The sequence below is a fragment of the Haliotis cracherodii genome, unplaced genomic scaffold, assembly GCF_022045235.1.
Source record: "Haliotis cracherodii isolate W230 unplaced genomic scaffold, xgHalCrac1.p SCAF_5, whole genome shotgun sequence".
NCBI lineage: Eukaryota > Metazoa > Mollusca > Gastropoda > Lepetellida > Haliotidae > Haliotis > Haliotis cracherodii.
Genome location: NW_027266308.1, coordinates 44,246,032 through 44,269,800, shown reverse-complemented (window position 1 = coordinate 44,269,800; position 23,769 = coordinate 44,246,032). Strand labels below are relative to the sequence as shown.

Below are 23,769 nucleotides of genomic sequence, written 5' to 3'. Positions count from 1 at the left end.
ATCAAACCCAGGTCTTCTGGGTGACGCATGCCCTGTCTCCCCCTCTGGATCTGCCAGTGGATCCTCTTCATTTGAGAAAGTTGCCTCTTTACACACTGCCTTGACACTGACTGCAGATTCCAACCCAAATACATACACTCATACTCTACAAAGCCCCAGTCCGAAAACATTCAGCACTGATGGTATTGTCCAAACAGAAACTACATCCCTCATCACAATCAGTCCTCCAAGGAGGTTGAGAGGTAGAATATCAAACATGCAAAGGGATAGCTGCTTAAGCAGTTATGTTCATTTTCAACATATACATTCATATGGAAATTACCTCGTTCTTTATCACTCATGTGCATGTGCTTTGGCACCCAATCAGCACCATAGAGACCGTCCCTACCAGAAGATTAGTCAAATGTGGATTATTACACTTTGGCCAAATATTACCATGCCCCATAATGCCCGGACATGCTTATCAGAGTGCGTAAGTGGGTAAATATTTCTTTATGCCACATCAGCAAACTCATAGCCATCATAACTGAGAACTGGTTCTTGTACCTATCAACTGGGATAGCTACCACAATATACTGAAACTGATCTTAAAGGTTCTCCTCAGTGATAAACTGCATGCAAGGTCAACCTTGCCCAGAAACTTGGAATACTGTCTGATGTATTCTAACAAGGCAGTCAACACACATCCATGTTAGAACAGGTTCAATGGTATGATGGGTAAGGGTGTCAGTTCTCTGCATCCTCTACATCCTCATCCTCCTCGTCCTCCTCGTCCTCCCCATCCTCCTTGACCACATCCTGCTCCTGTTTCCAGCGTTTGGCCAGCGCCAGCAGCTTCAGGTTGGGTTTCGCCGCCTCCTCGTCGGGGAAGATGTAGTCATAGTATTCTTCCCACCCAGCTTCCGTCTGAAGCCAGAAAGGAACATAATTCAGAGACTTCAAAATACAATCTCTAGAGAACAACCATTTCTAACACAAACCCAATCCCACCTAAAATCTAAAGACTCAAAAGACACAAACCAAAATGAGAAAATCCAAGAGAATCAAGGTTTACCTCCTCAGAATAAATGATAACTGGGTTAGCATTCTCGACAATCACAATTAATATCAAGGATTTGGACGTCACTGTGAGAATAATCTTGTATTTTTACTTTATTTTTATTTATCCTATTATTAATTTTCAAACTCGAGTGCTGATTGAGACCTATACAACAAAGTAGTCCACTGCTATTGGTGATACTGACCCCGTCTTCTGTCTGTATCTTCCTCCTCTTCTTCACCTTCTGTGGCATCAGCTTCTGCACCACCTTCTGCGTCTCACCGTCACCGTTCTCCCGCTGTGGAGAGGGAACAACTTCAATCAAAATCAGTCTGGGAATAAAAGCTTTGGCTCTGACATAATTAAGGAGGCAGGCACTAAAGGTCTGTCCATCTTTGAAAGTAATAAACACAAACAAGCCTAAAAACGATTTATTAAGCATTAATTTTGCATTGAAGAATTTTTGAAAAATACACTAATGAAAACATTCTTTGATCATGTTACCTGCTCACATCTGTACTGTAGTCTGTCCTTATTTCTCCATCCGTTTTCCTAGTCTGTCCTTACTCCCTCGTCATGTACTCTAGTCTGTCCTTACTCCCTTGTCATGGACTGTAGTCTCTCCTTACTCCCTTATCATGTACTCAAGTCTGTCCTTACTCCCTCGTCACATACTCTAGTCTCTCCTTACTCCCTCATCATGTACTCCACTAGTCTCTCCTTACTCCCTCGTCATGGACTCTAGTCTGTCTTTACTCCCTCGTCATGGACTCTAGTCTCTCCTTACTCCCTCGTCATGGACTCTAGTCTCTCCTTACTCCCTCGTCATGTACTCCTCTAGTCTCTCCTTACTCCCCCGTCATATACTCTAGTCTTTCCTTACTCCCTCGTCATGGACTCTAGTCTGTCTTTACTCCCTCGTCATGGACTCTAGTCTCCCATTACTCCCTTGTCATGGACTCCAGTCTGTCCTTACTCCCTCGTCATGGACTCTAGTCTGTCTTTACTCCCCCGTCATATACTCTAGTCTTTCCTTACTCCCTCATCATGGACTCTAGTCTCTCCTTACTCCCTCGTCATGGACTCTAGTCTGTCTTTATTCCCTCGTCATATACTCTAGTCTGTCCTTACTCCCTCATCATGTACTCTAGTCTTTCCTTACTCCCTCATCACATACTCTAGTCTGTCCTTACTCCCTCGTCACATACTCTAGTCTCTCCTTACTCCCTCATCATGTACTCCTCTAGTCTCTCTTTACTCTCTCGCCATGGACTCTAGTCTGTCCTTACTCCCTTGTCATGTACTCAAGTCTGTCCTTACTCCCTTGTGATGGACTGTAGTCTCTCCTTACTCCCTCGTCATATACTCTAGTCTCTCCTTACTCCCTCGTCATGGACTCTAGTCTCTCCTTACTCCCTCATCATGGACTCTAGTCTGTCTTTACTCCCTCGTCATGGACTCTAGTCTGTCTTTACTCCCTCGTCATGGACTCTAGTCTGTCTTTATTCCCTCGTCATGGACTCTAGTCTGTCTTTATTCCCTCGTCATGGACTCTAGTCTCTCCTTAACCCCTTGTCATGGACTCTAGTCTGTCTTTATTCCCTCGTCATATACTCTAGTCTCTCCTTAACCCCTTGTCATGGACTCTAGTCTCTCCTTACTCCCTCATTATATACCCCTCTAGCCTGTCCTAACTGCCCCGTCCTACTACCTCAAACTCCTGCCACGCCTCCAGCAGCATCAACCTCTCCTCCTTGTCCTCGGCTGACTTGAGGGTGCTGTTGGCCTCGCGGTACACCTTCCGCACCTTGTCATATGCTGTGTCCTCACCCGTAGACTTCTCAAACTGGGCAAAACTAATCCACACCTGTAAACATGACAATTAACGTCTTTAGGTAGTAAGATAAGCTCATTAAGTAAATGATGGCACTAAAATGCCAGTCAAGCTGCAGATGTCCAGATAATCTGTGTATTACAATCAGCAGTAAAGCATAAAATATGCAACACAAGTACTGAAATATACAACGGAAAAAGATCTCTGCGTACTAAACATGCAGTTAAAGTCGCAAGTACCCTGCTCATCATGGATTGTTGGAAGGGAGGTAACTCTGCCCATATATTTCCCCGACCTCCCCTGTTTTTTAAGCTCCCAACACAAATCCATCATTCAGCAACTGTTGCACTTCAAATATAACACATTCTCAAACAAAGGAACTTTCTTCATTTCAATTTTTTTTTCACATTTTGTTCTGACAAGCCTCTCCCACTGAAGCTAAACAAGGAGATGACAAACATACAAATAACATGGATGGTCTAAAAGATGCTGTTGTCCCCATCTGTAACAGATAACAGCTCTCACCTTGACGTGGTGCGTCCTCTCTAGAAGTCTCCTGTACAACATGCGCGTATTGTCATACTCTTCCTGGTCCACCTCGAAGTCAATATACGTCTTCCACAGCACCTCAGGCATGTCAAGTTTGGGCTGACCGATGGCCAGCTCAAGGATGGAGCGAGCCCTGTCCGAGTCTCCCAGGATGGTCTCCAGCTCAGCGTACTACGGAGTGAGTGAGTGAGTGAGTGAGTGAGTGAGTGAGTATGATTTTATGCCGCTTTTAGCAATATTCCAGAAATATCACGGCGGGGGACACCAGAAATGGGCTTCACACATTATACCCATGTCGGGAATCGAACCCGGGTCTTCGGCATGACGAGCAAACACTTTAACCACAAGGCTACCCGACCACCCCTACTAGGGACAAAGGAACAGTATATAGGAGGTCACCTCCATAACATATATCATATATTGCTGCCTATAACGCAAGTTTTTCATATCTAGAATGAGGGGTTTGTGAAAGGGGGTCGTCCTATGCTCAAAGTAGAAGATTTCACATTTTTTCTTGCTGTTTCAGGTTCCACTGCCGATGTCTGTTTGACAGGAAAACTTAGCATATGACAGTGGTCAACCGAGTGGACTTGGGACTGTCTGAACAAAGTGATCCTAGCAGTGACTGGTGTAGCTCCCATGCTCTAAGGCTGTCTGCTGGTATGTATTAGTGTTCACTGCTCAGCTCCAACTGCTGTATTACATAGAGTCATTGCGTGACAATCTTTTGCCAAAATGAAGCAATCCAGGCGGAAATCAAAAGTCACATCAACGAAAATAGGGGGTTAAATATCAAAGAAAATGTTGCGTATTTGCTTACAGAAAAGGGTATGAGAGAAGTTAATACTTTAAACATAGACTTATAGTAGTTGGACCAGTATTTTTGTTTGTTGTTTAATGGTACAGTCAGAAATTGTCCAGCTGTATCACAGCGGCTTGTAAAATACAAGGAAAGGAAGAGCAAACCAGTGGTTGAGATCAGCAACCTCCCATACCATCAGTATATGTTGATAAGCAACCAAGCCTGACCTCATGACTTCTAAGCCCCTTATAACAAGGCTAGTACAAGCAATAGTGTGCTGGGGACCTATTCTAGCCTGTCCTCTCAGGTCTTCTCAGAATGTACACAATCACCATTCAATAAAGCCGCAATTGTGTCAGAAAGATAAAATTAAACATTTCAGTTCTGCCAGTCTCAAACTGAGAGCACCGGCCTACTTCAAGGGATGCAACTCTGCATAATACTCAAATACAGTACCATGCTTACTAAGGCATTAATTTAATCTGGGGTATTGACAAAGAAATAACATTCTGCATGCTACACAATTGTTTCTCTACAAATCAATAGTAAAACAATTCAATTATTAAAACACTGACTTGGACTAAACTCTTATGTTGTCATTACCTTCATCCATGATGTGCAGTTCTCAGGGCCAAACTCCAGGAACTTCTCATAGAGAATGCGGCACCGGTCGAACTCCCTCAACTGCAGCTCCAGCTCAATGTAGCCGCGGAACAGTTTGTTCTTGGGACACTTGCCGATAGCTGCTCCCTGCACAAAACCATCACAGCTGTAAACCCTAGGGACCACTGACGAAAGGTTTCAAGACAAGGGAGTACTGGCGTACCACATTTACAGCTGTAAACACTAGGGACCACTGACAATAGGTCTCAAGACAAGGGAGTACTGGCGTACCCCATTTACAGCTGAAACCCTAGGGGCCACTGACAATAGGTTTCAAGATAAGGGAGTACTGGCGTACCACATTTACAGCTGTAAACCCTAGGGGCCACTGACAATAGGTTTCAAGACAAGGGAGTACTGGCGTACCACATTTACAGCTGTAAACCCTAGGGACCACTGACAATAGGTTTCAAGACAAGGGAGTACTGGCGTACCACATTTACAGCTGTAAACCCTAGGGACCACTGACAATAGGTTTCAAGACAAGGGAGCACTTCCGGAAAGATTGTTACATTTCATTATGTTACATTGAAATATACTCAGTTACAATGAATATTTAGCCACAATGAATTAATCATTAGATTGGCATCCAGTATTTTCAAAATGTGAGGTGAGAGGCATTATGTTTTATTTACTTTGTTTTTTTAAGTCATCTGTGTATATTAACTGTCAAAAGACATGAACATTTGGTATGGTATGTATATGTATTTAGCGTATTTCATCCAGTAAAGTAAGAAGTGACCACACCACAATGTTCTCAATGCAGGGATTTATTTTGGATTCCAGACAAAAAGCCCTTGGCAGAGAAATTGGGAAAAAAGGTAATCTTGTTCAAAATTTGAGATTTTCTTAAAAGTCATTATTTTTGTAAATTCAGCAGTACCTAACATTTCATTCAATACAAAAATGTAAACCTAATGTTACAGCTTCTTCCTATATAATGTCCTGTTGTCAGTGAAATGCAAGCCACCTCCGCAAAGCAAAAACATTCGTTATTACTATAATAACATGACATGGACATTATTTATTTCCAATTTGGGAATTGTTACAGACATTTGCTTCATACTTGGGGCCAAATAGCAGCCTATGAGCAGGTCTAGATTAATGCATGTAATCTGTAGATACCTTGGAGCAACAAATTCAGGGTAGGCTTAGTATGAAGCATCAGGGATGACCATCTAATGATTCATTTCATTTTTTAAGCCCTAAATGAGTTCAAGTTAACTGGGTTTCACAGTAATTTCATGTCTGGGTTAGTGACTCCTCCACCAACAACTCTTCCATGTCCAGCCAGTGTGGGAATTAGCTTACCGTATTCGACGTAATAAGCGCCCAGCTCTAATAAGTGCCCACGGCGATATTTGCTGATATATTGGCTGGTGAACAATCCCAATTAGCACCCCTTCCGATTGATCGAAGTACACAAGACTTATTTCTTCGCGTTTAATACACACTCGTGTGTTATATGCTCCCTTAATAATGGGCAATTAAATTCTGGGAAAATATATCTGTCGTACATTAACATTTCAGGGGCTGTCACCATAAACCACGAAATTTATATTTCAACACTGTTTTTTTCACCAAAATAATATTCTAATAAGAGCCCCCTATTTCTAATTTTGAGAGCGCCCTGGGCGCTTATTACGTCGAATACGGTATTGTGACCAATATTTTGACACATACATTGCTTGCAGGCCATAAGGCCTGACACTACAGGCCCAACTTGAGCTCTACCTTCCCTGGGCCTGTGGGCAGGCTCTAACTATGAACACTGTCCAGCTATTGGTCAACTTACCAGCACCCTCCTGGCAGCCTGTAGGTTCCGCTGGCGGATCTCGAACTGTGCCAGCAGCAGCCACACCTTGGCAAAGGTGAAGCTCTTGTGAGGGACAACATCTAGACAGGCTTTGTACACATTGCGTGCATGCTCCATGTCCCCCGTCTCGAGCTCCTCGTACACAGCGTAGTTGATCCACAGGTAGATGTACCTCCGCCAGTGACGCTTTTCCTGCCAACATGGAGCACGTCAGATGTCTTCCAATGCAAAATCAACAATCGGAAATATTGTCGTACTGAATCTGTTTGCTGTTGTCTGTACGGCCTGATGGAACTATCTGTGATAATGCAGACACATTTTGATAAGGGGTATCAGAACTGGCTTTACTGCTTTGTCTCATGTTTGGAATCGATCACAGGTACTCTGCCTTCACTTCCTTACCACACCCAGGGGTAGAACCCATTTTCATATCCACCTAGTCAGAGGCTCATTTTGGACTTGTGGCTGATGCAAAGAAACTAGATTTGGGGAGAAAACAACTCGCCTTGGACTAACGGACTAGTGACACAAATCACTACTCACTATGTTCAGTGAGTTAGGTTTTACACTGCTTTGAACAGTATTTGAGTGATATCACAGCATGTCTGATTAATCATGTGAGGAGTGAGTGACTTGGTTTAACGCCGCTTTGAACAGTAGTCCAGTTATATCATGGCATGTCAGCTTAATGTGAAGGAAAGCCTAAGTGATGGTGGTCCCAGATATTCACCACTTTGGGGAAACCCACAAGCACGGCTATGGTGCTGACAAACCTAGAAACACAATCGGGGTGAACCAGGATTCGACCCACACTCATTGGTTTCTGAAGTGTCTAAGGGATAAAACTCTGCACAGCGAAATTGCGGCGCCTTAGACGACTGGTCTAGTCATGTAGGTAAAGCCTAAATGGATGTAGGTCTTGGAGGTTACCATTCCGGTGAAGCCCATGAGCGCAGGTATGGTCCTGATAAACCAAGTATCATAATGAGGGCAAATTTGGGATTCAAACACACAACAATCTGATTGTGGTATGCCAAAGTGACGCCTGTCTTCACAGTAAACTGGGATACCTGTGCCCCTGTGTAAGTTAAGTTTATGCTACTTTGAACAGCTTACTGTAGAATGAAACCTCAAAGTTATGATACTTCATCAGAAACCAGAAAGATATGTTACCTTTGATGGTGGGAGGTTGGCAATGGCTCGCTCATACGTCTCCCGCACCTGCTCTACATTCCCATCAGCCTCCAACAGTCGCAGGTAGTCGAACCAGGCATCGTAGTTCATGGGATTGGCATTCACTTCCTGACAAGGAAGTCAATGTGTTATCAACATGCTGATAATGTCTTTTGCATCACGTTTTTAAAGATTCGGTTGAAACCCTAATAATTAATGTAAGACAAGTATGAAGAAGAGCTTATGATAGACGCTGTTTTTGTCCTACCTCTTCATACTGGAAGCGCCTCTTGTTGACTATGACATCCTCTATGGCAGCCCGACTACCATACCTCTTCTCATGCATGGTGTACTGCTTGTAGATCTCTTGACAAGCTTCCTTCGGCAGGTGGTCCAATGCAAACTTGTAGATGACACGGGCTCGGTCATGCTGGAGCAGACAGTACTTGTTACACAATGTCTACAGTAGTTGTCGCACAATGTCTACAGTACTTGTTACACAATGTCTACAGTACTTGTTACACAATGTCTACAATACTTACTACACAATGTCAACAGTACTTATTACACAATGTTTACAGTACTTGTCACACAATGTCTACAGTACTTGTTACACAATGTCTACAGTACTTGTTACACAATGTCTACAGTACTTGTTACACAATGTCTACGGTACTTGTTACACAATGTCTACAGTACTTGTTACACAATGTCTATGATACATGGAACATGGGCTGACTGGAGGGAAAAACAGCCAGGCAAACTAGAGGTTGATAGCATGAGCAATGTTCCATGCCATCAGTTCACGATGACACACAATAAGCCAGGTCACATATTGCAACCACATAATCCACATTCGTCAGCCCCTACAAGCATGGGATACTGGAGACCTATTCTGCCCTTTACTGTGAGCAAGAAGATAATGGTTGAGACAAATACTCACTTGATAACTGAACCTAGTAGAACTATAAGGAACATGTCATGAAGACAAGCTCAGAAATTCTTGCTACAACAAACCAGGGACTATATGCACAAAGCGACCTTAGTGCCACAACTATCGCAAATCTAGGTCTCATTGAAGTATGATCGTCACAGCGCTAAGATCACTTTATGTAAAATGGGACGGGGATTTGTGGCCCACAATTATCTCTTTGAAAAGGTCTGATGCCATCAGATGCTGGCTGGCGTTAATTTCTAATCATTCTAATGCTGCTATATGTATGTACCTCCTTTTGCCCTTCTTCAAACTTGGCAAATGCGATGAGCAGTTTCTCATCAACATTATGTTCCCCAAAGAACTCCACGGCTCTCTCGTAGATGCTCCGGGAACTGTTGATGTAGGAGTGCTTCTCCTCAAACTTGGCATACTTGATCCAGTTCTTCACCTCCGGGTGGACGATCACGAGTAACACAGTTAAGGAAAGCATGGCACCCAGGTTGACAGATTCATTTCGATCAAGTAATGATTTACACATGAAATTTGTTTGGGGTTCTGCAACTGTCAGAATTTGTAAAAACAGATAATCATATTTTTTATCATGTACGTAAGCCGCTGTTATTTGTCATATATTCAGTAAGGGACAGGCATCTATGAATCCCAGAATTTCCAAGTACCATATTCGACGTAATTAGCGCCCCGCTCTAACAGGTGCCCACAGCGTTATTTGCTAATATAATGGCTAGTGAACAATCCCAGTAAGCACCCTTTCCGATTGATCAATGTACACAAGACTTATTTATTTGTGTATAATACGCACTCGTTTGTTATATGCACCCTTAATTATGGGAAATTAAATTCTCGAAAATATACCTATCATGTATAATACACACAGATTCTTCTTTCATATCATTTCAGGCTGTCAGCATAAACCACAAAATTTACAATCTTTCAACCTCGTTTTTAATCTCACCAAAATTATATTCTAATAAGAGCCCCCTATTTCTAATTTTGAGAGCGCCCTGGGTGCTTATTACGCCGAATACGGTAATAGTAGAGAGAACGTTCTTTAAGGGGTGAGGTTGAGATCACTGCTTTTTTTAGCAACGTGCATGCATGTGTGTGTGGGTGTGTTTGTGGGGCTTCTTGTACTAGTCTGAACGAAGGCCGATTTATAGTGCTCGCCCACTGAGATACCATGCCACAGTTTAACAGGAATAACCCACTCAGACACAGTATACTGACTCCGAGCCGACAAGTCCTTGTTTAAGCCCCTTAATGCTGAGCTCCAAGCGGGGTAACAACAAATACTATCTTTTAACGTCTTTTGGAATGACGTTGTCGGGGATCGAACCGCAAACATTCTGTTCTCCGGACGAACGCTCTACCACAAAGAGTATGCCATAACCATGAAAACAATGTCCTAGTGGTCATGTTTTCAGCTGGTGAAGGATATATCTCTCGTATATTGCCCTGGCTCGGTCCAGTTCCTTGTAGCGGAGCTCAAAGTTGATGTAGGAGTGCCAGGCTTGTTCCTCAGGCTCCCACTCCGTCCATCTCTCGAACACTTGGCGACACCCTGCAGGGGAAACAGAAACCAATCATAGCTCAGAATGTCAGAAAACAAATACAAAAAAAAAGATATTGGCACTCACTCCAGAAAGAAACCACAGAAGATAATAGACCTTTAGCATGAACTTAAGGTTTTGGAAACAAAACATAAAATTGGTAGTACAGGGTGAGCTAAAACTTTTACAAACCTGTAGAGGTTATGAATTCTCTGATGAAATCCTCCTTGGGGCACTTATTGCATTTTCCTTGCTCAAGAAAATCTACATGACATAGTTGTAACCATTTTCCTTAATAAAAAATGTTACCACACAAAAAACTTCGTTTTTGTATGATATACGACCACCCTTACGGGGCCTCACCACCAACGGCGCCTCACGCCAGGGGGAGCAACTCTCACCCAAATCACTTTCCATATGTCAAATGCTGACGGAATGTGGGGAGGTGGGTGGCCGTGCCCCAAGGAGGATTTCATCAGAGAATTCATAACCTCTACAGGTTTGTAAAATTCTCTTTCTGATTAAATCCTCCTTGGGGCACTTATTGCATCAGGACAGACTCCCAAAGATAATCTAGGAAGTGGCATCCGTCAGCAACAGGCGTAAATAAATACATCGTATTTGATTATTCAACAGAATAAAATATTGAGTTCAATAAATGGAACCAACCTTATCGTGAGGCACCACCGTCGAAAGGCGGGGGCTAGAGACAGGGCGTGGTCGACCATATATTATGATAAAGCCTGTTTTCGCGGCTTGTCATAAGTTGAGAATTCGAAACACCTCCCACCCCCACACTTTTTTTGAACAAGTGATATAGGGGCATAGATCACGAGAGACCATAACCAGCGCTGAGCTAGGCCAGAGGGTCCCCGAGGATCGAAGGAGCGCGTGCGCAAAATACGAGTATTATCGAGTAGTAAGGACTGATATTTATCGACCGCAGAAGATAAAATCCGGACCATTACCGAGCAGTATAACCGGAGGACTGTCTAAAATCTCGAATGCTCAATCGGCTAGAGATTAGAACTTTGCCCCGTTCGGAGAACTGACTGACCAAACCGAGTACGCTCGCTTGAGTGTTTGTCGAGTTGGTAAGGTTTGATGAATCGTGCACGGCTGGCTCCAAATAGCCGCGGAGCAGATCTGCTCAATGTGCAGAGCCGCGGCGTACGCTTTTGACGCAGCCACTGCTCTAACCTAATGAGCCTTCAACCTGGTAGGGGGGTCCCTGCCTGTAAGCGTATACGCTGTACAAATGGTTGAAACTATCCACCTCGAGATAGATTGTTTACTCGCAGGTGAGCCAACCTTCCTACCGCCGTAACAGCAAAATAGTTGGTTATCCTTACGGACACCAATATTTCTGCTGATATAGGCCATGAGAGTCGTGCGGACATCCAAGACATGAGCATGTCTTGCAGTGGTCCCCGACGCGGAAGGCTGTGAAAGAGCAGGTAGCTCAATAGGAGCCGTTCACGTGGAAGCGTGTGCGACCCTTTGACAGTAAGAGTCCGGTAGTCGAAAACTGACTCTGTCCCGGTGATATTTATCGACCGCATGGAAGACAGTTATTTCGGGATCGGCTGACATAACACGAATGTCGCCTACCCGTCTGCCGGACGTTACCACCACAAGGAACGCCGTCTCCCAGCTCAACAGCTGAAGAGAGAGAGACCACAGATCCCGAAAGGAAGGACCGGACAGCCAATCGAGAATGATTGACAAGTCCCAAGGGGAACTGATCCGCCGGACTGGCGGTCGGATCCTGTCCACACCTGCTAAAAAGCGCTGCACTAATGGGTGTGCACCCAGAAGTGCCCCGTCGACAGTGACGAAAAGCTGCGATAGCTGTAGAGTAACCCCGGACTGTTGATGCGGCCAGGCCGTCATCTAGTCGCGACTGGAGAAACTCAATCACGGATACGAGATCTGCAGAAAAAAAGAAAAAAGATCTGCAATCCCTCTATCGACACACCAGGGCGCATAGCAGGCCTATCTATCGTACTGAACGTTTGTCGAATCTCTCCGCGAAGCCAGTATTGTGTCTGCAACTCGTGCAGGAATACCGCTCTTCTGGAGGCGATTCCTGACAGTGGCTAAGCCACCCATTGAATCCTGGGATTCGGGTGGAGGGCCCCGTTCTGGGATAGGAGGTCCGGTCATAAAGGTAATATAACAGGAGGCTGAGACAGAAACCTGAGTATTACATGAAACCCACTCTGCGCCGACTAAAGAGGTGCCAGGAGCACAATTAGTCGCGCAGGCTGAGTGCTTAGCTGAGACAGGACCTTGGAAATCAGAGGTACTGGGGGGAATGCCCACAGAATTCTGTCCGTCCAATCTAGCTGGAAGGCGTCCGGTGCCACCGACCTCGGGTCGTGGACTCGGGAGCAGAACGTTGGTGTCTGGTGATTCATCACAGACGCAAACAGATCCACCTGTAACGGCCTGTATAACAGGGAGAAAATCCCGAATATCCCCGGGTCGAGCCTCCACTCGTGAGGAGCGAGGATCCGGCGAGACAGAGCGTCCGTACGGACGTTGTCCACCCCCGGGAGATAAACAGGTAGCACCCTGATATCGTGAGAGTCGCACTATAGTAGGAACTGCCACGTCTTTCGTCGAAGCGACGGAGACGCCGTTCCCCCCTGCTTCCGGATGTAAGTCATCGCCGTTTGGTTGTCCATCTCTAGACGAACCACTTGGCCACGAAGCAGACCCGGGAAGCGTTGGAACACCAACCTGACCGCTCTCAGTTCTAGCACATTGATATGCAGTTTGATCTCCTGCTGGGACCATAGTCCCGAGGCAGTGTGATCATTCAGAACGCCTCCCCAGCCGGAGAGTGACGCTTCTGTTTGAACTGTGAGAGACGGAACGGGAGTGTCGAGGGGGAGCCCCCGGGACAGATTCCCGACCTCGGTCCACCACTGGAGGTGTGTAATGAGCCAATACGGAGTCTCGAGCACAGTCTCGAGATCTTCCGAGTTCGCCCAAATTCGACAGAGTGCTTGTTGAATGGGACTCATTCTCAAGCGCCCCGCCAGACCAAATCCACTGTCGCCGCCATGTTGTCCAGTAACTGGAGCTATGTACGAGCAGCGTGACTTGCGCTTAAGGGACTTGATATCTTGTGACAGAGATACACGTCCTCTCACCGTGTTGAAATTAGCCACTAGGAAGACTAGATTCTGAGTGGGGCTCAGATCTGACTTCTTGAGACTGACCATCCACCCTAGCGTGATCAGAATATCTATCACTTGTTGTGTAGCTATCTGACTCAGGGATTGCGATAGAGCTCTTAGTAACCAGTCGTCGAGGTACGGATGGCAGAACCGACCTTTTGACCTGGCCACTTGGGCGGGACTCAACATCAGCTTGGTGAACACCCTCGGGGCCGTGAAGATCCCGAATGGTAGAACCCTGAACTGATAACACCTCCCGTCGAAAGAAAACCTCAGGTATTTCTTGAACTCGGGGTGTATTGGTATGTGGAGATAGGCGTACTTAAGTCTATTGACGTTAGCCATTCTCCTGTCTCGACAGGTGAGATCACTGTTTGGTGACTAGGAAACAAGTCGAGTAGAAGCCCTCGCTTTCCTGTCCCTCGGGACCCGGTTCGATCGCAGCTTTCATAAGTGCGTCGACCTCGGCACGGAGGAATTCCGCCTTCTCTCGGGTAGCAGGCACCGGAGTGTGCTTTATCCCGGAGAAGGGGAGGGGCGGATGATGTTTCCACCGAGGCAAATGGCCATCCCTTAAAATGGACGGGGTCCGGGGATTGTGATGTAACTGTCTCCGATTCCTTCAGGAATAGAGTCAGTCGGCCGCCTACGGGGACATCCGGCTGGAGGCAGTGAACCCCGGCTGTCGGCAGTTCGATAACTTGCGACTGTGGGTTCACCCGGGGCTCTTCGGGCGCTAATGGGAACCCATCGTTCCCAGCCCCGCGAATAAGCTGTTGGTCTCGACCAGCTGCCTTGCCCCGGCCCGTGCCTCTCTTGCTCCTCCCGGCGCCCTTATACCTGAAGGAAGCGGCGGCTTCCAAGCAGGTGTGGACGTCTGACCCGTGCGTTAGCGTAGGGGGGGACAATTGGAGAGGCCCGCTTACGCGGTTTTAACGCTTGGTACCTCCAACATGGCCTCATGAGTCTTTGATGGAAGTATACCATTGAGCGGCCTCTCGGACCACCTGCTGAGCCCCAGGGAAGAGGGTGGCACCCTCTTATACGGCAAAGCAAGTAAGTCTTGGCATGTGTAAGTCGAGTATTTAGATACCGACATCCACCGCCTGCGCATGCCCATAACAGCGCACATCATCTGCGAGGCACAGCTACGAATAGCGTCCCGCGTAAGATAACTGAACTTCCGTTAGTTGCGCGGCCAACTCCGAAGAGTCGACCGGCCCCTCTCCCGCTAACTCCCTCTGTACAGCCGACAGATACGCGGAGTGTACGGACACACGGAGCTGTTGGCATGCATTATGATATTGCTCCTCGAAGCATATGTAAGCAGCCTTCAACTCCGCACCGCACGCGGGAAAGGGGGGGCAACAGCCGGCCCTGCTTGACCTTAGTCAAGTTGGGTGTCTCCGACTCTGGCATGGGCGCAGCCACCTGAGGCAGTACCTGGACAATCCTGTCCCGCACGTGCCTCTGCACCCGGCCCGATGCCGAGTCCCGGTGCCGAGTCCCGGTGCCGAGGTGCCGGAGGTTCAAGGGAACCCACCTGGCACCGGGCTAGGTATCCACTAGTGGAAGCCTCGGCCTCGGAAGAGGCGTCTGGCTCCGCTAGGGAAAGTTGTGCGTCGGTAGTGCACGGGCCGAGCCGGCGCCCGCCACCACTACGCTGGGGATCGACCGCGAGCCAGAGCCGAAGCTCGGTCTCGGATCGTCCCCGAGACAAAGGGAACCAACCTTGCTCCGGGGCAGGTATCCACTAGTGGAAGCCTCGGCCTCGGAAGAGGCGTCTGGCTCCGCTAGGGAAAATTGTGCGTCGGTGGTGCACGGGCCGGCGCCCGCCACCACTACGCTTGGGAGCGACCTCGAGCCGGAGCCGAAGCTCGGTCTCGGATCGTCCCCGAGACAAAGGGAACCCCCCTGGCTCCGGGCTACGAATCCACTAGTGAAAGCCTCGGCCTCGGAAGAGGCGTCTGGCTCCGCTAGGGAAAATTGTGCGTCGGTAGTGCACGGGCCGGCGCCCGCCACCCCTCCGCTGGGGAGCGACCTCGAGCCGGAGCCGAAGCCCGGTCTCGGATCGTCCCCGAGATCAAGTGGCCTGCCTCGGCCGACGCCGGGCATAACACAGATCTCGAAGCCGCGTCCGGCGCCGACAACGGGGAAGGCTCAGCCCGTAGCTCCTCCGGAGCCGAGACTTCACCTCCTCCATCATCGACGCCATCGGCGACTTAAGTAACGCAGAACAGTCTGCCAAAGACAGTGCAGGAGAGGGTGCAGTGCTTACTACGGGGACCCTCCAGCCTTCTCCCCCGGCCCCCGGAGAGGGAGCGGGGGAGACAATCTCGGCAGCTTTTTTACCCTTTTTAGATGGGGAGGGAGGGGGGGGGGGGGGGGGGGAAATGTCTTAGTAGATCTGATATCTACCCCCGCCTTTATAGACCTCTTTAAAGTGGAACAAGTCAACTTGTCTCTTTTGGGGGGTAAAGGCAATGTCCTCCGCCAGACATATCAGGCAGCGTTCGTGCCTGTCTTAGAACAACCCGTACACAGTTTGAAGGTCTTTGTAAACAAGACCGTAATTTCTGAGGTGGGCGGGAAGGGTATTAACGTGTATCAGTGCGATATAAAGATCGGAAAAATACGTGCATAAATTGTGAAACTAGAAGCAAAGGCGTAATGTAGAATGCGATTTGTAACGCGATACTAATAGCCAATGTCGTAGTTTAACTATAACACCAAAGGGGCGTGTTACGCGCTAAGATGAAAAAACCCGTAAAAAAGGTAAGTGTAGTTTATAAATTAACACACCACCTTGGGTTTTGTAAAGGAAAAAATTGTAGTCCAATGCTGTATGATATAACAAAACCCCAAGCCGTTTCTTAATGGCCTTGGTGTTACATGTATCAGCCCGTGGGACTACAATATGGACGCCATTACGGCCATTTGAATTCAAAGGTGCCGTGCACGTGGCGTCAATTACAACTCTATAACTTCACAATGCGAGGTATTACGCCTTTGCAATGAAAGAAATGTACCATACATACAGTTTGGTCAGCCATGGTTCTTGTCGAACGATAGATTTCTCTTATTTTGTCTTGTGTGAAAAATCAACACGTCTGTCTCTTACAGATGACATAAGGAAAGTGATTTGGGTGAGAGTTGCTCCCCCTGGCGTGAGGCGCCGTTGGTGGTGAGGCCCCGTAAGGGTGGTCGTATATCATACAAAAACGAAGTTTTTTGTGTGGTAACATTTTTTATTAAGGAAAATGGTTACAACTATGTCATGTAGATTTTCTTGAGCAAGGAAAATGCAATAAGTGCCCCAAGGAGGATTTAATCAGAAAGAGAATGTAAGGAAGATGCAAATATACCGACTCAGAGTGAGTGAGTTGGATTTAATGCCACTTTTAACAGTATTCCAGTCATATCACGGCGTGTCAGCTTAATGTGGGAGGAAAGCCCAGAGTAATGCAGGTCTCATATGTTTACCACTTCGGTGAAACCCACGAGCACGGGTATGGTGCTGACAAACCTAGAAACATAATCAGGGCTAACCGGGATTCGAACCCACAATCATAGATTTCTGCTGTGTCCAAGGGACGCAACTCTACACAGCAAATCACGGCAGCTAAGACAACTGGGCCACCCGTGCCCCCTACTGACTCAGAAGTATCATGACATATCATCACGATTAATAATACGATATCTTATTCTGTATGTGTATAGATAACAGTTACCTTATCATGCTAAGTAGACCAGCAATTTAATGCTAAACATGAACAAGGATGTTCAATAACATGTTCAAAACTGAACTTTCTGCCTTCTTACTTCTTAGTTATAATAGATGTATGATAAACATTTCTGTGGAAGTGAATAATTCATTTTGTATCAATATTCACATGCGTAAATTTATACTGACATCATAATTATAATTTACCGATATATTGATATGCCGTCACATGATAACGTCGATAAAATGCAATACAACCAATGTTCAAACATAAACTTAATGTGGACAACTTACATATTCCTGCAGTAAATATACTGCTATAGTAATAGGAAAGCATCAGATGTTCCTTAACTTCTGTTGAGTAGTATACGCTAACCTGCAATGTTGGCCAGCATCTCCTCCATGTAGGTGTACTTGTACCAGAACTGGTTGGCCCGGGGTAGGATGGTGACAGCCCGATCCCACACATTCCTGGCATGGTTAATCTGGCGGTTCCTGCCACAAAAGTTACCACAGTGAATCACTGTAATCCAATGTCTCAACATGCCAACACAACAACATGCCAACACAACAACATGCAGTGAGAGACTGAGCAGGCGAGCAAGCAGGTTTGGATGAGTGAGTAAGTGAGTGAGTGAGTGAGTGAGTGAGTGAGTGAGTGAGTGAGTGAGTTTGGGCGAATGAGTGAGTGAGTTAGTGAGTGAGTGAGTTTGGGCGAATGAGTGAGTGAGAACATGATGCAAAATCATGGTTTACTTCTATGAGCAACAAAATGAGTGAGTATGGTTTTATGCTGCTTTTAGCAATATTCCAGCAATACCACAGCAGGGGACACCAGAAACAGGCTTCACACATTGTATCCATGAGGGGAATCACACCTGGGACTAAAGCGTGATGAGCGAAATCTTCCACCAATAGGCTACCCCACTGCCCCTACTTCAGTGAACAAATGAGTCAGTGCTTAATGCTGCATTGAACAGTATTTCAATAAGCCTATATCATGTTTATCACAATGATCACAGCACATCAACTTAATGTGGGTGGAAATAGAAGAGTCTCACATTTTGCAAACCCTTCTTACTTTGGAATACCAGTGCCATAGCCAGCCGGGGGGGGGTTATAGAAAACAGTTTTATTTCAATCATGAAAATACAAGTTGGGGACAAGTGATACTTGAACAAATATTTGCCCCCCCCCCCCCCCCCCCACACACACACACAAACACACACTTTGGCCTTGAATACCCCTGTGAATAATTGTGTCTGGGCAGACAAACCAGAGATTGATATTATGAGCAACAATCCATGTCGTCGGTAAACATTGCTGGGAACCAATTCAAGACAGGAGTCCCTACAGGATCAGAGTAATGGTCATCGTGAAGGTGAATCAAAGACTTGAACTAATGGCCAAAGGATCCTGACAGCCAAGGGGGGAAACTCTTACATAACTCTGAGACCACTGGTGCAGGAGGAGGCCAAGTCGTCTAAGGTGCTCGAATCGTTGCATCCCATGGGGAAGCCAGAAACCTATTATGGTTGGTTCAAATAGTGGTTTGTCTGCACCATACTTATGCTCGTGTGTTTCACCAAAATGAAGACCTACATCACTTCAGGCTTTCCTCCCAGATTAAGCTGGTACGCCGTTATATAACTGGAATACTGTTCAAGTCGTAGTTAAACCCAACTCACTCACTCACTCAGGACACAAACAATACTGGAGAAAATGATGACTACTATTACAGACACTGGTTCCCTCTAGTTCTTCCATAATGATACTTCATAAACGTGACAGTGACATGGAAAGGAAGGTCATGTCTCTGACCCTGTGCTGGTGATACACGGTAGGTCTACACACCTCATTTCCATCTCTGCATACTTCAGCCAGACTGTGATGTTCCTGTGGTCAACATCCAGAGCTCTCTCCCAGATTGATCTTGCTCTGAAAACATCAATCATGTCAATCATAGAACGTCACACAAACAATCACAATGTCTTCAGTTGATGAGCAGTTGGCTGTACCCTTGATTGTAAATCATTAACCACTTGAACCGGTTGAGATCTTCCGTTTCACAAATTCTTTTTTTCATTTTAATGCAAGTGGCTTTACTTACAACAAATTAATATTCTAACTGAAAACGTTATAGAGACAATAAAACTACCACATGAACCTATAATAAGCTACCATTGAACTTCATGAAAAAGATTTGTTCTTTCTGAAATGACATCGGTTGTTAATAACTGTATATCCTTCTGTTGAGCCTCAGTAAAATGTTAATCATGGTTTAATTTACACCATCTATACGGGAGAGAAAATATGGATGTCAACTTCTTTATTATTAGGAACACGTTTCAGAGTATATGCTTACTGAGTTACTCCTTCATCAGGTGACCACAACGTTTCGGAGTATATGCTTACTCCTTCATCAGGTGATGAAGGAGTAAGCATATACTCCGTAATGTTGCGTTCCTCATAATAAGGAAGTTGACATCCATATATTCTCTTCCGTATGTGTATCACTTCTAAATGCCTTTCAAAGACCTACACCATCTATGTTGGGCATTTCCTGGAATGTACTTCAGCAGGTAAGCAAGTACCTACCCAGCTGACAAAACATAAATCCTTGTTGCTTTTGTTTGGCCATGCTCTTATCAAGATCACAAATCCAATCAGTGAATATTTCACCTGTCATCCAAGCTTTTGAGTTGGCACGGTAAGTAACAGGCATGCTTCTCACATTCTTAAAACACCGAGGTTTCTGAGATTTTCCAATGACAAGCAATTTAAGTTTTTCTGTGCCAGTCATATTGGCTGCTACCAACAGAGTTATTCTGTCCTTCAATTTCTTCCCCCCACGACATTTCTCAGATTTTAGATGAAGAGTTCTCTGGGGTGACAGTTTATAAAACAGGCCAGTTTCGTCTGCATTGAAAATGTTTTCTGGCTCGTACGTTGCAAGATAATCTGGAAGATGAGAGGTCAACCAATCATCGACGATGTTGGTGTCAACAGCTGCGCATTCACCATGTGCAGATTTTGCGTCCAGATTTACATGTCCAGCTTAGTTAGCTAAGAAGAGAAGAATGACATACGGGGGCATGTCTTCGGACACCAGACGTCACAAGTATCATGGAGGTCATGTTGGGCAAAAGAGTTACTGAAGACATTCATGTATGTATATACATTCATTCATTTCCTGTTTGGACTTCGGTAGTAAGAGAATTGTGCAATATGTAATGCAGCAGAAGTTAAAAATAGTTTCATTTCCTACCTTTGAAGTTCCTTCTGGCTTTCTTCCCACTGAGCATACTTAATCCAGTTGGTCATCACACTTCGGTTTTTGCGTATGTTGTCCTCTGAAGCCTGATTAACAGAGGAGGTAGTACTTAGAAGACAACAACGCTACTTACCATGGCCCGATATTAAAAGGGAGATAATAGTAAACTGAATGAAGAGTCTGTCAATCCAAGTTTCTGATGCTTTTCTCATCAACTTTAAAGGCATTATTCTCGACACATAACAGTTTCCCTATTGGCAACAGCAAAGAATGGGTTAAGTTAAACCAAACAGTAAATGTAGTAGACTGGGGCAACAACAGTACTTCATGAATTATTGGGTCTGATAGTGTACAACAGGGGAGATAACTTTTTTTTCAGCAAATTGTAAAACAATGAAGCCTAATCATTTCTTTGTTCAATGACACACTCAGCAACATTCCACCTATATGACGGTCTGTAAATCAAGTCTAGACCAGAAAATCCAGTGAATAACATCATGAGCATCAATATATGCAAATGGGATACGATGACATGCATCAATCAAGTCAGTGAGTCTGACCATCTGATCCTGTTAGTTGCCTCTTAAGCCAATTGCAGAAGTGTTGACATTGGGATACTAATATTCTACATTACCTTTCTTTTCCTCATTCGATAATCAGCAAGTTCCTCAGGGTCAGATATCTTCTGTTTGGGAGGCTGGAAAAGAAAATCACACACGGGGAGTGTAAGTTTCTCATGGTTGTCAATGTTAGAAGAAATTCAATATGTCTGTCAACATGCTCAGAACTATATGGATACACTAACTAGGAATATTGACACACTTTGAAAATATCTGCTCCATCAGGATGCAGAATTCAGCTAAGAAATAAAGAAATATGATTAAAACCTTCAAGACCATTTAACAGGCTGGCTGTAACGACATACGTTTTTCTGCGATACAATACATATATAGATACTAACGTTGCGAGATGATACAGGATACAATACATGAAAATTGTACCCTTCCATGTTGGAATACAGGGAATCACAAAGTACCAATTTTTCTGTGAATTATCACATCCTTATATATCAATACTGAAACTTTCACTCAGTGACACTGACAGACATATCAACATCATTTTTTCATAATCTTCATGTTACTCAAAATAGCTTTAAAAACTACAAAAAAGTCACTCTCAAGTGGTAATGCAAACACTGGCAAATGTACACCAAATAACCAGCAGCAAAGTGTGTTTCTCAAATAGCATAGATAAACCTCTACCACATTTACCCATTCACATTACTATCTGTATTCAGTGCAGCCAGAACTGAAACAGGTCAGCCTCACAAGCTGTTTGTACATGGTAAAGACTCAACTTACCGGCGGCACCAGCTCCAATTCCCTCTCCTTTGCCTCTCTCAGCAACTGCTCTGCTGTGATCTGTACTGGAGCGGGCATTTTGTTCTTCACCTAAATTGAACAAAAATGAACGTTGATGAACAAATTGTATTGATCAGATTGTTATGATTTAGGCTCCAGAAAATGTTTTATGTTTTGAGCCAATTTCGAATTTACTCACATGTTAGCATCCCCATTGGGCAGTGACAAGTCTTCATTTGGTATTCAAAATACATGTACATGACATACCGGTACCTTAATGCCTATGGCAGTTAGGTTCAGTCAATTGGGTCCACAGTGTTGTTATACCATTCAGTTTCTTCATGTTTTCATGGAGTAATGGTGATTTATATATATATACACATAATTTAAGCAAATCATATGCAGCTTATCTGGACCCTTGATGGTGATAGCCATAACAGAAACCATATCTCTGGCTATAATGTAGGCTATATATAATCACGCTAATAGCTCAGTGATGTTAGAGTAAGGAGCTTTACAACAATTAATAAGTATTGACACATATGGACATATTTATTATGTGGATACTGAACATGCTGAATATGTATTAGTAAATTCTGAACATGTACTGAAAAAACCATGATAACCACTGTCATTTATGCTGAAGGGGTCATTGTTGGCACAGGTACTACAGATATGTTTCCCTAGACAAACTCAGAATCCAGAAAGGTAGGATAGGATGTGTCCATTCCGTCGCAGGCCGTATTGCGGCAGTACATGTTGTATATTTTTCTCTTGGTATTTCCTTATAAAGAATCAGAACTGTCATACTGTTGTATGGTTTGTTTGTTTGCTGTTTAATGCCGCACTCAGCAATATTCCAGTTATATGACAGCGGTCTGTAAATAATCGAGGAGGGACCAGACAATCCAGTGATTGACATCATGAACATCTTTCCACGCAATTTGAATACGATAACATGCGTCGACCAAGTCAGCAAGTCTGACCACCCGATCCTGTTAGTTGCCTCTTAAAACAAGCATAGTCGCTTTAGTTTCACGGCAAGCGTGGGTTGCTGAAGACCTATTCTACCCTGGATCTTCACAGGTCCTGTTGTATGGAATGCATTCCAGTCTGCTTTATTAAAAATGAGCAAACAGTGACGTATGTACATAACACTAATATTCCATGATGCACAGTATTATCCTGCATGCACTTGTCATCAGCCCAACGAGGACTACAACATGAACCTGTTTCGGGTTGAGGAATATGGACTCAAAAGCCGTTTAGGGTACCTTTCTGTATTCTGATTTTGGTTAGGGTACATTTCTGTATACAGTAACATGCCTGGGATAGCCTACATATCTGTAGTACCCGGGTCAACAACGACCCCTTAAGCGTCATTTGTCGGTATGGGATAAGAAGCGACACAGGCAGCCTGTATTGGCTAGAGCATGGAGTCCATTGAGGTATGTAGGAATTGCTGCTTATCTAGTTTAGGCCGTATTTTATTCCCAAACGTGTACTTTATATTCTTTATTGAGATCGGCAGATTTTAATAAAATAATTTTCTGGTCGTGTTGTTCACTTAATTTTCTTTGTAAGAGATTTACCTTTGCAACTTTGGGCATCTTCATCTTCCCGTCGCTTGTTGTCTCCATGTTTGTTGTTTTTTCTGCTGGAAATGTATGTAAGAAAACAAAATCTCTCAAAATGAGTTTATCTCAATTGTCTGATTCAAGTCCCTTTCAAAACACGCTTCCGGAAGCGTAGTATATACGAAATAGTAGTCGCGCACTTTTCTTGAAATATTATTTCTCGACAAATTTATAAACTATAACCTCGTAATATTATCGAAGTAG

The 23,769-nt window shown here is 44.9% G+C and overlaps 1 protein-coding gene across 1 annotated transcript; it reads right to left on the bottom strand.

Moving 5' to 3' along the window:
- Positions 1–726: 726 nt before the first annotated feature.
- Positions 727–23,666, bottom strand: LOC139442104 (crooked neck-like protein 1). Its single transcript, XM_071222906.1, has 16 exons — positions 23,521–23,666; positions 21,929–22,018; positions 21,202–21,264; positions 20,562–20,653; positions 19,148–19,231; positions 17,670–17,788; positions 10,270–10,392; positions 9,103–9,281; positions 8,145–8,306; positions 7,877–8,005; positions 6,683–6,895; positions 4,828–4,974; positions 3,399–3,593; positions 2,751–2,906; positions 1,245–1,337; positions 727–906 (listed from the first exon to the last, which is right to left on the bottom strand). Exons 1-16 carry the CDS (start codon positions 23,566–23,568, stop codon positions 727–729), a joined length of 2,073 nt encoding a protein of 690 aa, XP_071079007.1. The 5' UTR covers positions 23,569–23,666.
- Between the last annotated feature and the right edge of the window lie 103 nt (positions 23,667–23,769).